This window comes from Lepisosteus platostomus, chromosome 2 (genome assembly GCF_059453375.1).
Source record: "Lepisosteus platostomus isolate fLepPlt1 chromosome 2, fLepPlt1.hap1, whole genome shotgun sequence".
Classification (NCBI taxonomy): Eukaryota; Metazoa; Chordata; class Actinopteri; order Semionotiformes; family Lepisosteidae; genus Lepisosteus; species Lepisosteus platostomus.
This window is the reverse complement of record NC_142612.1, coordinates 7039236-7053545: the sequence shown is the minus strand read 5'-3', so window position 1 is coordinate 7053545 and position 14310 is coordinate 7039236. Positions and strand designations below refer to the sequence as shown.

At 36.6% G+C, this 14310-nt stretch overlaps 2 protein-coding genes across 5 annotated transcripts in view; one reads left to right on the top strand and one right to left on the bottom strand.

The window, feature by feature from the left end:
• cmss1 (cms1 ribosomal small subunit homolog) overlaps positions 1-14310 on the top strand; it is a 132982-nt gene that overhangs the window by 56867 nt on the left and 61805 nt on the right. The gene's annotated exons all lie outside the window — the stretch shown is intronic.
• filip1l (filamin A interacting protein 1-like) overlaps positions 1-14310 on the bottom strand; it is a 110036-nt gene that overhangs the window by 54155 nt on the left and 41571 nt on the right. The window contains exons 2-4 of the mRNA XM_088648636.1: positions 11497-11803; positions 10861-11034; positions 8322-8500 (exon numbers count right to left, since the gene is read on the bottom strand). Coding sequence (XP_088504762.1) covers positions 8322-8500; positions 10861-11034; positions 11497-11793 — 650 coding nt within the window. The 5' untranslated portion in view covers positions 11794-11803. The remainder of the gene's footprint in view (positions 1-8321; positions 8501-10860; positions 11035-11496; positions 11804-14310) is intronic.

Genomic DNA, 14310 nt, shown 5'->3' with positions numbered 1-14310 from the left:
ACCATTTGATACCTGATTGTAGTGCTCTGCTAAAAGAAAGCTATGTAGACCTTTATCATATGAAGCCAAAAATGATGATCTGTAGGGACTGAACTGTGTAAAAAAATAGTTTAAAAGGGAAGAGATAATATATAGCATGTTGTTGAAGTTGAGCCTCTGGTACGCCTCAAGAAAAAATTGGATTGACGTCTGGGATTGATTAGTTACAAGCAAGCAACAATGAATGATCTCCTTTCATTTGTAAACTTCAGTGTGTTCTCATACCACATGTGCATCTGTCCTTAAGGCAGGATGGTCCTCCGGAGTTAATAATCAGACTTCTTAATCATTGGCATTTTCTGGATAAGACTTCTGTGGTTTTTATTCTGATATCTTTATGTCTTATCACAACACAACAGCTGTCCCGTTTTTATGTTTCGTATGGTTCTTGCTTTTATTTAAGTTTCAGCTTGATCTCACTGATCCGAACCTTTCATGGAAATAAGAACAGTAAAGAGCATAGCAATTAGGGTTTATCTGGCCACAAAAACAGGACCTAAAAAGGCTGATGATGAAAAGTAGCTGAGAAGTAATAAACTACCCGGCGCTATTGCTGAAGCAGATTCAAGGGAACCTTCAGAATAGGATTGATAAAACTAGATGATCAGTAAATTAGTAGCAACAAGACAAGCAAGATGGACCACATGGCCTCCTTCCATTTATAATCTTTTTTATATTCTGTCTTACTATCTTATTTTTGAGCTGTGATTTGAAACATGCACTTTATGGTCCAGCTGAGGAGTACAACACAGTGTATCCTATTAAAAAATTCTTAGTATATTTTAACATTTTACCAGAATCGAAAAGCCTGTTTGTTTGTTTTTTAGTAATTTCCTATTTTAACCTTTAAGCTTAAAACAAGCTTCCTTCAGGTGATGTCTTTATGTAATATTTAGCCTAGTTTAATATTTTTCTAGCATTTAGTATCAAAATGTGAAGTTGTTTAAAGGGTTGTAAATGCAATCTGAAATTCCTGTTCTGGACAAAGGAAGCCTGTCAAGCATGCTGATGTATCTGTTTGAGGAGTCTGGATCATTCCAGTTGTTCCTGAATTAAACCATCATAAGAAAAATAAAAGTATGGTTCCAAATACTCTATTAGGATTTTATTTGTTAAGGGTGCAAGGAGCTACAAGTGCAAGCTTTTAGAGTCCTGGCAGAGATATGATACTCTTAAGACTATTTAATGCAACTAGTGGTACAGTGTTACTTCAAGATTTAGTATAGCAGCTGTTTCTCAATGTAACCTGTAGACTTTATTGGGGGAAGTGATTTTGAAAGCCCTTCCCAGTGTGTATAAATCTGTGCACAGGAATACTACTTGTGTTCTGAATAGCGTGGAAGTTTTGTTAAACTTTGAAATATTATGATTTTGTTGGTCTTACCTAATGAGGATCTCCTGTGCAGGTCTTAACTATTGTTAATTATTCTGCTGGATGTTGTTCTTTGATGAGGCTTACCCTTATTTTCTTTAGTTCTATGTATTCTGTGAATTATTGCATGGTGTTTTGAGGTTTTGAAAAGTGTTATTAATATGACATATTATTATATTGCTCTGCTTACGAGAGAGCTTCTCCTAGCTGACTGCTAGATGCATACAAAGGAAGCACAATAGTGTAGTGTGAAGTTACAGTTCATACATAAAATATAACTTTAAAAAGTTTCAGACATTATGGCTTAATTGGTTTCCAAGGTGGTGCCAGTGACCAAGATTGAAGAAGCCTGTTGATATAGCAGTAAGCATATCAACGATCCTGTTTTGCTCATGCTCTAGATTTCCCATGGGGAATTTGCCAGCTGAAGATGATGAGGTTCTGGTTCACAGGTTACTGGGGAACTCTGTGCTGTATACTGGAGATCTTTGAGGATTTACAGAGGCCAGATGATCGCCTCCAACTACGCTGTCACACGTGTTCAAGGATTACATCATACAGTAGCCCAGTTCAGTGAAACCTGTAACAACAAGATGGTGATAACCATGCAGTCATCCTTTTTAAACAAGCCGAGCAAGGGCTGAGCAGATGGAGTGTTTCCAGATGGCTGCCAGTCTGGATCCCTCTTCCAACCTATACTGGTGCAAGAATCAGCTACTCAGGGCCACATTTCCTCTCCCAGTTAAACACAACCGACTCTTTCTTTGTATATGACCAGCTATTTAGCTGAAGTCCACAGCGATATTGCTACCACAGAAGTCTCTTCTAAAATCTCAAACTTCCCAGGCCATCCTGGATGGAATTCTCCCATTTAGCCCAGCTGTCTGTGGATTTCCAGGGATACCTGCTGCATATGCATCTGTCAAAAGACTCTTTATTGTGGGTTGGTTTTTATATATTTTAAATGATTTCAAGTGATTATCTTTAGACTTTATAGACAGTACATACTACAATACATTGTCTGGTTTATTTTCTTTTGTTTTTCATGCACATGCACTGTGATTTAAATTCTTAGTGTTAATAATAATAATAATATTAGAAATATTTTTACAAACTGCTCACAGTGACAACAGATTCACATTTCACTTATTTCTTTGTGAAATATGTTAGGTTTTGCTTCAAAGATCTTTGAATTCTGAAGCTTTTTTTTTAATTGCTGCATTATTCCAAGATCCTGACTGACTTAGCAAAGCCCTCATCAGATCTTGCAAGATTCTAAATGGTAGGAGAGGGATAATTTTAGCCTCAAATAGTTTTAGCACAACAGAAAGAAAACAAAACTACAACACATATTGTATGACAATAATTTCTGCAACATCTGTTGGGAGTTAGTGTTCTCCTTATTGCACTGCAGTCTTAAACTTAGCAGTCAGGATTCTGGACTCATAACTAGAAGGTTGTAGATTCGTATCAAAAGATCCTTCACCCAGATTTCTGCATTATAATACCCAACCATATAAATGTAATTGCCTTGGATAAAATCATCAGTCAAGTGAATTAGTATGAATGAAATGAAATACCTTTAAACTCAATGAACCTAATGTAGGAAACTCATGTAAGAGATCTCTACGAACCCCAGGTTTACCTGCTTTTTGGGATTTCCATGGAAGGTTCTACCAGCCACTCTGGCTGATAGCCAAGTAAAATTATACTACAGTCTGGCATTAGTTCCAAACGTCTAATACATAGTCTTCAGCATATGTAATCTGTGCTGCACCCTGCCAAAACCCAGAAAGGAAATGATAACATCCTGCTTTAATGCCTCATGCAACAATAGATTAGAGAGCATGATATTAAAAACTGGTGAATTGCAATGCACTGGAAATAAAAGAGCATTGTGGAGGTTGGTGCTTTGATAGCAGCATCTGTTGTTACTGTCCTTTTCAAAGAGTGATAAGTGCCTGCCTTGTGGCTTATGTCTTTGAAATAATTTTTAACAACTTGTCTATAAACAAAAGAAAGATGTTTGTTACATATTAAAAAAAAAACCTGTGTCAAATTGGTATTTGCGCTGGAAACTTGTCATTCTGTGCTCTTAAAAGATGTCTTTACAGCCTTTAGTTCTCTACAGAGCAACTGATCTGAGAGCTCTGTTGCTCTAAGAGACCTATGGGTTCAAACTATAATCTTGAATTGCTGCTCCCAAAATGATATTGCTCTCCGGTACACGACCATTAATGACTCCACTGTGAAAGTATAAAGTGGAAAATCAAAAGCTCAGTAAAACCATGATAAGGTATGGAAAAATGAAGTGATACCTCAGTTGGTCCACTACATGATGTCTGCCATTGGAAAACTGCAGAATTCGAGTGTAGGTGTATTGTGTTAAAATGTCATGTACCAAGAGGGATAAAAAAAACCCAACAAATTTGCATTTGTTGGTTTTTCATGCCTCTTCATATACATGCTGCAGCAGCCCTTTACTTAGTCCCTCAGAAGCATACTGTGTTTTATGCATTAGGTTGCAATAGGTATCTGTTACATGGTTGGAGCTATGGGAACATTAGTGGACCAACTTAGGTTTTTCCTTCTGCTATTTTGAATCTCAGTTTGCCAATACATTTTTAAAAGCAGTGGAAAAGAAATCAGATTATTTGAAAGAATGAAACTTGTTAGACTGCTGACCGTTCACCTCTTGTTCTTTCACTCTTCAAGATTCAAAATCTTGATTCAAAGCACAAACTAAAAATCTCTGTTATCAGTTTGATGGCTTTTATTATATGGAACTGCCTACTATTTCAGAACGTCTTTAGGAGAGCTTTGTAGGTTTGGCAAAGTCAAATAAAATGTCAGCACTTCTTTGCTCATTCATCTTTCTCTTTGTTAGTCCCAGTATACAGTAAAAGCAATACATTTGGAAAAAAATAAAGACAAAAGTGTTCAGGGTTCCATGCAATCCTCACAGAGGTAATTGTTTCCTATAATATTTCCTCTTTCATATTATGAATCAGGATGCACATCAACTTGCCTCTTGTGCAGTGTCTCCATCTGCAGATGGAGAGCAAGAGTTTGACTACCTGGACTACCCCAGCCATGTTCCAAGAAAGTGGCATTTCCACTGCTCTCTGTATTTGAATCAACATAATTCTTGTCAACTGGTGTTTTCACACATGGAGTCAGTTTCTTGTCCCTCCCGTAGCCGGTTAACAACTGCACACTCAGAGGCTTGTGTGCTGCTTAATGTATCAAACTGAGATTGGAGAACTCACGAAGAGAACACAAGGGCAAGGGTCACTCTTAATGGTTAGATATGCATATTTATTAATTTTAGATATTATTAGATTTTAATATTAATCTAAGATTGAGTTTAATGAAGTACTGTATCAATGGCATGCCCCTTCCTAAAGGTTGTTGACTCCTGTTCTAAACTTTGTCTAAAACAACCAGTATCAGCGATTTGATATTGCCCAGGTAAAATTCTCACATATCAATTTCGCATCAATGTCTAATGACTAATTTTTGTATTGCACTGTTATATATGACATAGGAAAGTGAGATGTTTCTCCCATTATACTGTATAAAGTAAATGCTAATATCAGTGAACAGCCTGATATAGTGTTTGACATGCACAGATATGTTATTTAAAACGTTTTTAAATTCTTGTGCTCTTCTCACAATGTGACTTTATTTTGTATGTCAATGTTGATTTCCAGACATGCTTAGTAAGTAAGTGATATTCACTTCCCTAGCCGGGTTAAATATAGAATATAGTTAAAATAATGGTGTTGTTTTACGGGGTCAAAATTAACCTATGAACATGTGCCAGTTTTAGAGATTTCTTGCATCATTCCTAAAATAATAAATTAATTGTAAACTTTATTAAAATTAAATTTGATATTGTTTCTTCAGTCTTGCTGAAGAAATACCTATACCTTGTGTATTTTAAATAGATTTGCTATGATAAATACTTCAGTATGTTCTGCTCATTTAAATTCCCTGTAGGGAATTCTTCTCTTTTGAGTTAATAAGGTTATGCTATATTGTATTTATGCTCTCTTCTGGGATTTTGCTGACATACCATATAAAGGCATATTATCTGCGTAGACTAGAAGCCAGAATTTGTCACTGTTTGGATAGCAGCTTATGTAAAAATGAGCTTAAATAAGGAAAATGGAAGTTTTAGACAAGACCACGTCATCATATTGCTCTTGCACCAACTTAAATCCCTACCCTTCTTTAGATTTGTCTGTTTCTACTTTCCAAAAATAGCGTAGTGTTGATAATTTTCATTCGACATTTTTAATTAGTCCAGTTTTCATTTTAAACACGCTAATTTACATGTGGGGAGCGATTTCTATATGTGTTTGTTTCGATGAGTGCTGTCTGGTGCTACAGCAGAGTAAACCGTAGTTTATTAAAGGCCAATACAAGTGTTGCTGCTTGGGGGAAAAAAACAGACGCCTAAGTTTTCGTTGTTTTACTCAAGCTCAATGTTCCATAGTCCAAACAAAATAGAATAAATTTTCCATCTATCCCACGTGTTATAGTAGCCTTCAACCAGTATGAGAAAAGCTTCCTGGAAAGTGCCTGCCAATTTAAATTTGTAATATGCAGATTAAGAAGGATGGTGTAATATCGTAACAGCCGAATGTCCATTCAACCTTGTCTTTCCAAAATTAAAAAGAATGCAGAATTCAAAATAAGCTCTGATAGCTTTAAATAATAGTGAGGCTATTTCATGTTCTGGGTTTTATGCATCATTCAATGACAGAGATTAGGAGTTGTGGAAGACAAGAATCAAGTCTTGAGTAGAACCTTATTTGTATTCACTGTCTGAAGACAGCAGTGGAAAAAGGCAAGAAAATGGTATCCCTGACAAGCTGGAATTGTAAGCTAGACCTTTTGATATGGACTGTCCCCCAGGCAGGCAGAAGATAGGCCCTAGACTTATCAGGGTCCTATGTGGATTGGAAGAGTAATGTTCTCACACCCAGTTCTATTTTCACTCTCTGCTGGAAACTGTTTCTTCATCTGAAGGAAACATCCACAGGGTTTTCATCTGTGAGTCGCCACCCTAGTTGTCTTACAGACATGTCATCACACTGTGCAATGGAAGAATGATTTAAGGACAGAAAGCCATCTGCATTCTTATTTTGAAGGATTATCTAAAATCTGTTATGTTTGAAGATCTCTTTATGTTTTCACTCTGTTTTGTTTGAATAGAATGAAGATTTTGAGGATACAGTGAGATATATAGGCTCTGTTTGCACTAACAGTTTGTGATTAAACACATTTTTCACACATCTGCAGCTGTGTAGTACAACACAAAACTACCATACAACACATTTGATACTAAGCAAAATCTGAAATTTAAAAAATCACCTAAGACATACTGATTTTTTGTCTTTTTATGTTGTGTCTGGTATTTGCTACAAAGACATGATTTTTTAAAATTATACTGTAAGTATTAAGGTAAAACTGAAATCAGTAATTAAAAGTCTAAGTCATATTTCCACCATATTTAGTACAGCATTCAATAATGAATCAGGGCGCACATGATATTAGGCATTTCTAAGGGTTTTGGGTGAGTAATGTGTTTCAAATCTTTCTGTAAAGATAAAATAGTCAAGACAGTCTGAAACCAAATTTAAATATACCGATTGAATAGGCTTCATAATACTTCAGCCTTAACATAAACACTGTATTATTAACATTTGTTTCTAGGAAGTGGTGTTGTTCCCTGCTGTTCTCCGAAATTAGTTTAAATGTTGAAAATTTTCATCATACATTGTGGAAAACTGCAGTTTTTTTAAATTGAATTTTGAACATTTGTGTTATACAAAAATGTTACTTTCACAAATGTTGCAAACATGATTAGCCATGTGAATAAAATAACGATTTTAAAATTAGGAAATCACAATTAACACAATGGAAAAATGGCTATTCAAATATTGCAGTTTTTTCTTGTCAGTGTGAATATAATGTCTTCAAACCCTAATGTCATCAGAAAATGTGCTTCACCAACTTATTCTGTTAAATATCACCTGATCTGTGTTTATTCATTACCATTAAATTGAACAACTAGCGTAATGAAGGCTTGGAGAAACTGTTCTCCGCATGAGGAATGACTTCCAGATGTTTAAAATTTAAAAAGCGCAATGTTCCTGCAGAAGCAAAAAAAAATTAATAGAAGCATCTGGCATTTGACACGTAATGAGAAAGTCAGACATAAAACGGCTATAAACTCTTTTAACTACGAGGGAATACAGAAGTTACCCTTCTTTGAGCAAATGTAGGAAGGTGGGCTAGAGAGTAAAAAAGTAACTGCCCCCAAGAGATTGGTACCAAAGTTTATTTCAGGACACAACTCATTGACTGACATTCGAAAATGTTTTTCTAATGCTTTGCAATGAAGGAGACAATCAATAATGCCTAACTGAGGAGTGTTCAGATATTGTGCAGGAGACTGCTTTTTGTTGTAGGGGTAAACAATATGGCAACATGAAGGCTTCTGTACTATACCTAATAGATTCAAGAGAGGCAACCTTTTTAGCTTCTGAAAAAATAAATGTTTTGTGAAAATAAGTGCTTCTTAATATTTAGGGAAAATTAAAATATAAAAATATGTTTTTATAGATAGGGAGCAGCATGATATGAATCCTAAAAGGCATGTTTAAAAATATTATTCTAAGATTTGTGTTTCGCTGTAAATAGTGGCAAGAGGTTTAGCATTTTCTCTTGGAGGGAAACAGGGGAACTAATGGGGCTTTTAAAGTATTATTATAGAATCATGCTGAAGACCGTGTTTGGCCACTGTGACTGTATGGGGTGGGAAAATCGGTGTGCTTTGTGTTAACATGAAGCTCTAGAAGAAAAGGTTTGCTCTGTAGCAGGAGAAAGCTGCTCTGACCTCTCACGCTCCTGTTCCAGCAGGTTGGTGAACTCATCGCTCTTCTGCATGTACTCTGTATGCTTTTTCTTCTCTTCCTCCAGCTTGTGAATGGCCTGCTTGTGGGATCTTTCCACCAGGAGCAGTTGCTCCAGCATGCGCCGATGGCTCTCCTTCTGCTTCTCCACCACCCTGTCCAGCTGATGGTGAAAAAGGAGAGCTCGCTGTTCTCCAGTTGTTTTACCCTGAATGTCCTAAAATGTTGCTTTGAATGACAAAAACATAATAGGCTGAATATTTACTAACTTGTTTTAGTGGAAGCTACAGAGTGTAGCTTTATCTTCCAGGAGGCCACATGTTTTAAAGTTAGGAGTATTAGTTCACTAAACAACCAAAACACTTGCCGCTTGATCTGGGCAAATTGCACACTTTTTATATTAGAGAAGGTTGTGTAGTACCCCAATCCCCCTTCCAAATCACACACACCTTCTACTTCAGAAATTGGGACAGACTAGTTTGTTCATTTTTGTTTAGTTACAGATCTCCAAGGGCTGAAACTTTCTTACGGTTCTTTGAATGTCATTCATGTGTATCTGTTCAGGCCTTGTTAATTTAGATTGCCTTACAATTTGGTGTTTTTTGTGAGGCCACAATATAGATGATTTCCTGACTGGCAACAAAAATATACATTGGTATTTTATTTGCTCTGAAAATTGTTTAGTGAAGGAGCATAGTATGTCCAGAAACCAGATTACTTTGCACTGGATAGGTTTTATCTTACATAATAGCAACAATAGTCATTTTTACTATCATAATATATTATTTCTGCTGATTTTAATGAGAGTACATCACTCTTAAGTACTTTGAACAGCTTAAGCCAGTGCAATTTCTTTGCTCCCTTCAGTATAATCTATTCCAAATGCTTTGTTTTGTTCTGAGGGAATGTATTGAAAAATGAACACTTTCATCATTCCAATTTATACGGAAGCACATGGCTGCCATCGGGGGAAACAACATTTAATGTGGTAGCTCGTAATTATAAGATAATGTCCTGTTAATTTGAGTGTATAAACAACCTATTACATTGTGCAATGACAGCACCTAGAAGCTGGTATCTCAGCTGAAACTATAGGTCAAGTGTTCATGACTACAGTATGTCCAGTGCTGCAGAATGCCCCACAAACTTACTGTACTTTCGAATGGAGTTTATTCGTAATCAAATGTTACAATTTGTACCTAATGTGAACACAATCATTATAACCATGAGGACACTCACACTTATCCTTAAACAAGAAAGATTGTTCTGATTAATCGATTTTATTACTTACAACTGAAAGTCAACAAATGATAATGCAGGTATTGTATGACAATTGTGATATTGCATGATTATCACATAAAGTGTGCAATAGTATACTATGTCATAATAACGACATATTCTTCTATTTCGTAATGACAAGATCATTTTCTCACATTATTTTTTTTTCCTTGATGGCAGCCATGTTCTTCTGTAAATTTAATAGATATAACTTTATATATTTGTTTTAAAACTACCAGAGTATGGACATAAACAAGTAAGAACATTTTTGTTCCTTAAAGATCACAGCTAGGTGTAAAGTACTAACATTATTTTTTGTCATTTGCCAAGTTTCAGTAGATAAAATAAAAGAATGCACTTGGTTACAATCGCTTTCCAAACAGAGCTCCACCCAAGAGCTTCGAGTTCTAAGGAAATCAATGTCCTGCATGCTGTATTGGCTTTACCACTGGTAGACCATTACTGATAAGTAAGGCTGTGTCGAATGTGTTCTCACAGCTTACGTAATTTTTTATGATTCTGGCAAAATCAGGTATTGTGTAAATGCTGGTATGAAGACAAGTTAATCTGCTCTTTAATAACAATTTGCTTGTTATGGTGTCAAACTGATTTTCGCATTCATTTAAGATATGCCATGTAACATTGCAGAGCCACTTTAGCAAGTAAAGAACATGTACAATATGTAATTAAATAGAATTACACACTTTTAATAGAAGGGCCTTAAAACTGAAGATAATAGTACTTATTCTATACAGGGCCTAGAGATTCAAGACTGGCATTGCTTTAAGAAATTGTTACACTATGTTTTATATTTTGCTGGTTTAAAATTAGACTATGTCATGAAGTTGAATTTTAGCAGCCAGGCTAGTATATTGGAATACTATACTAGTATTATTTACCAGGGTATACTGGTATTATATTAGTAGTATAGTAGGTAGTATTATTATACTATATTACGGAACAAGTAATAGGTTTATTCCATGCTGAAAAGAGAAGAAAGAAAACACAATGTTTTGGCTGTGGAGCCTTCTTTGGGTGAATATATACTATACTACTATGAGTATTATATACTATTAGGGTAGTATGATATATACATATATATGTAGTATTATATAGTACAGTAGGTAGTATTATATACAGGGTATACTATACCAGGGTCTCTACTCTGGACAAAGCCCCTCTTCACTCTTAAGTCTAATGCTTATCTTCTCATTTTCCTTCATCTGAGACCACATTGAATCCTACCTCAGCCATAGGTTTCTCATAGATGTCCTCCTGCCACTGAGTTGCCTTCCCTTGAATGGCATCTCTCTGCAGTGCTTGTAGCACTTTCTGTGGGGTGACAAAGCCATACTGGGCCTCAAGCAGGGCCAGGTCTATCTTCTCCGCTTTCAGGACAGTGATGACCTCGTCTCGAGCCTGAGAAGGATTGCAAAGCATATAAGTCACTGTATGGAAGTAAAATGATACCGTTAAAGAAGATAAATACAAGAAAATGTTATGTACTGGGGAAACTGAAACATGAAGGGAGCAGGAAAAGACATAACGAGAATTTTGCCAGAAAGATTCCAAAGAGGTACATCTGAAAATGTTACATGTAGATTTTGACAGGATTTGAACAAGAACGATGTTGGTTTGATTCGGTAGTACAATGGGGCCCAGGTTACAAAGGCCACAGGACCTGCTTGGGGTCTATATGTAACTGAGCATCACCTTTTCTAAACAAATTTGCAACAAATTCATGGAAGGCCATGAAGCAGACACTTGGCGTTGGGGTTCAGGAAGTTGTTGAGCTCTAAAAGTGAGGTCATTAGAATGTGGATGATGAAGAAACTAGAGGAAAGGGTCTTTCCGGACTCTGGTCACTGATGAAATCCTTACCTGAAGCTCCCCCTCCAGCATGCTGAGCAAAAAGAGTAGATCATCCCGGGAGAGATCCCTGCCCTTTCCAGAAGTGACCCCACCTGTCCTGTGGCTCTGACTGTTTCCCCCTTTGTGGTTCCTGCGGATGGTGTCTGTGTTTTCAGGGGGCTGCTTATCCTTCGCTGTGTGCTTTGCTCTTCCTGTCCCCCCGGTGGAGAGGTCCTCGCGCTCCGAGTTCCTCTGTCGCGAGCACGCTCTTTGCGGAGATCGCTTTGTCTTGCCTGAACTCTCTAGGCTGTTGCTACGGGAACGCATGGTTGTTTATCTACAGAGGGAATACAGACAGATTGAGAGCTATGACATCTATATACTGACATACTTTGCAGTTATTTATTTTCTTTTGTGACAGAACTGATTTGCCATAAAAGAATAGAACAAAAAAACCAACGCAAAGCAATTAAATGTGACATGAACAGTGGACAGCACAAAATGCCGAATAAATAAAATGTTACTATATTATTTTGATTTTGCTCTTTTATTTTGTTAAAAAGAAAGTACTTTATCAGAAGGAGAGTATTTTTTTTCTCTTTGGTGAATATTAGGTGGGCAAGGTTACAGTGATCAAATCTGACAAATGCCTTTCATGTTTTGTCATTTTATGTTTCATTCTTATTAGCCATGAAATGCACAGGTCTTAATTAATAAAAAAAATAAATCGACATTATTGGCCTTCTTACTCCCACTCCTTGAACAGCATTTCGGATTGCAGTATCATTTGTTAACCAAAAGTAGCAGGCACTGCTTGCTGGAAACATCTAAATGGATTTTACTTAATAGTGCTTGATGTGACAGAGATTTGGTCCAAAACGAGCATCAATCAGAAATCATATGAAACTGCAGTGCAGTTGAATTAGGACTATTATAATTGTTTGCTTCAAAATGTTTTCATAATGCCATACTGCTACTCCCACAAATTGGTGCTCTCGGTACACCCTCCTAATCCTGAAAAGATGCCTTCCTCTAGTGCAAGAAACAGAGGTGCTCGTACTGATGTATTCTGATGCATCACTTCCATTGCGGCATATTTGTGTGGACACTTTTAATGAGAAACAACCAGAACTTTGGGCTGTGAACAACACCACCACCAAAATCTGATCCTATCATAAAAGCATGCTGGATGAATACAGTTTCTGCTGTAAATGTTTAACCATTCACAATTAACTTCAGTAACCACAGGTAGTACTTTCTTCCCCCAAAAAACAAACTAGTGCTCATACAGGCACCAGAAGCTGCAATACACAGTTTAAAAAGTGGGATTTAGTGATTTCAGGCTGACACTACTTTTTGGATCTGGTTGTCAAAAATATTCACATATGCGAAACAGAAATTGGAACTGAGAGTCAGCCCAAACATGCACTGAACATTACACTGGATGCTGAGCTATAAATTATAGAGCGTCTGTCCAAACGTATTAAATATTGTATCTGCAGTGTGAGAGTCTCAGATTTGAAAAGGAATCAGCGTGCCTCTTGCCAGCTGTGGTCAGAAAAATTGTCAATGATTAAACATTTCAGTTTTCAGAAGTTTCATGAAAGGAATTAACATGGTTTCGTCCTAATTTTGAGGCTTTCATTATTATTGCGTTGTGACTTAGTATTCATATTTTTAGGCATTAATCGTCTACTTTTTTTGTATTTAACTTGCCTACTTCTTTTTGTTTTTAGATGCAACACTAAACAAGGATTAAACGAACTAATTTGTGTTGTGGTGTCTAAGAAGATCAAATTATGGTGTATTCCTCAGCCTCTGCAAATAAAAATACACTACAGTGTTTTGGCTTATTTGCTAATTGTTAAACTTATAATGTATTTATGCACACCTTAGGTGAAGAGATGAGACGCGTGGCACCACAGCAATGCCATGGATTTTACAGTCCTTATACGGTGGCCTAATACATGTGGAACTGCAGTTTTGTGTGGTTTCTATTTGATTTGTGTTTGCACTGAAATTCCCCTTTCAGTTGACAAAAAAAGAGGCTTATTGAGTATAATGCCCAATCTGTGTGTGAGTAAGAATAATTGTGGTACGTGTGTATATGTACACAGGGAAGGCAAGAATGATCAAATCATGACGTCATCTAAAATCCAAGCTGTAGAAGAGCTCCAGGCTGAGCAACTTTATTTAAAGAGCTTGCTCATGCAGTAACATCCTTAAACAATGATACTGGTTTAAGAGCAGACATAATTGAGTTCTCTTTTGCCTAGCAAAGATGTGTAACTAACCATATGGGGAGTTTAGATAATGTTCATAATGTCTGAGACCAGTGATTTTCAGTCTAATAACCCCAAGGCCCGTTATTAAACAAAGGAGCATTGTTAGGCTGTCTGTCCTAACAAAGACAATGCTAACTTAATCCCTAACCACTACAGATCCACTACAGATCCAGTGGAAAACCACTTTACTTTCCCTAAACACTTTTCCATTTGTATTCAATTTCATCTAGCAGCAGCTGAGATGCAGAGAAGTCTCTTAGGTTATGAAGGCTATTAGAACCTCCTTCTTGTCTCCAGACTGAGGTCTCAGTTCTGTGATATATTAATTTTGGCTATTAAGCATTGTAGTGGCTGAGAAAACAATTTTGGGGGGTTTTATTACTATATTGTTTTTAAAAACTTAAGCAGTCTGGTGATAAGTGTTTCTTCCTGTTACCTCTTAATGGAGGGTTGCTTTGTTTGAAAGACTGCAAAGTAGCACTTTCTGTGCGGAATGTCTGGCAATCTCAATAAATAAAATTCTTCATGAATCTGGCCTCCCAGGTTTGGCTCGTACGCA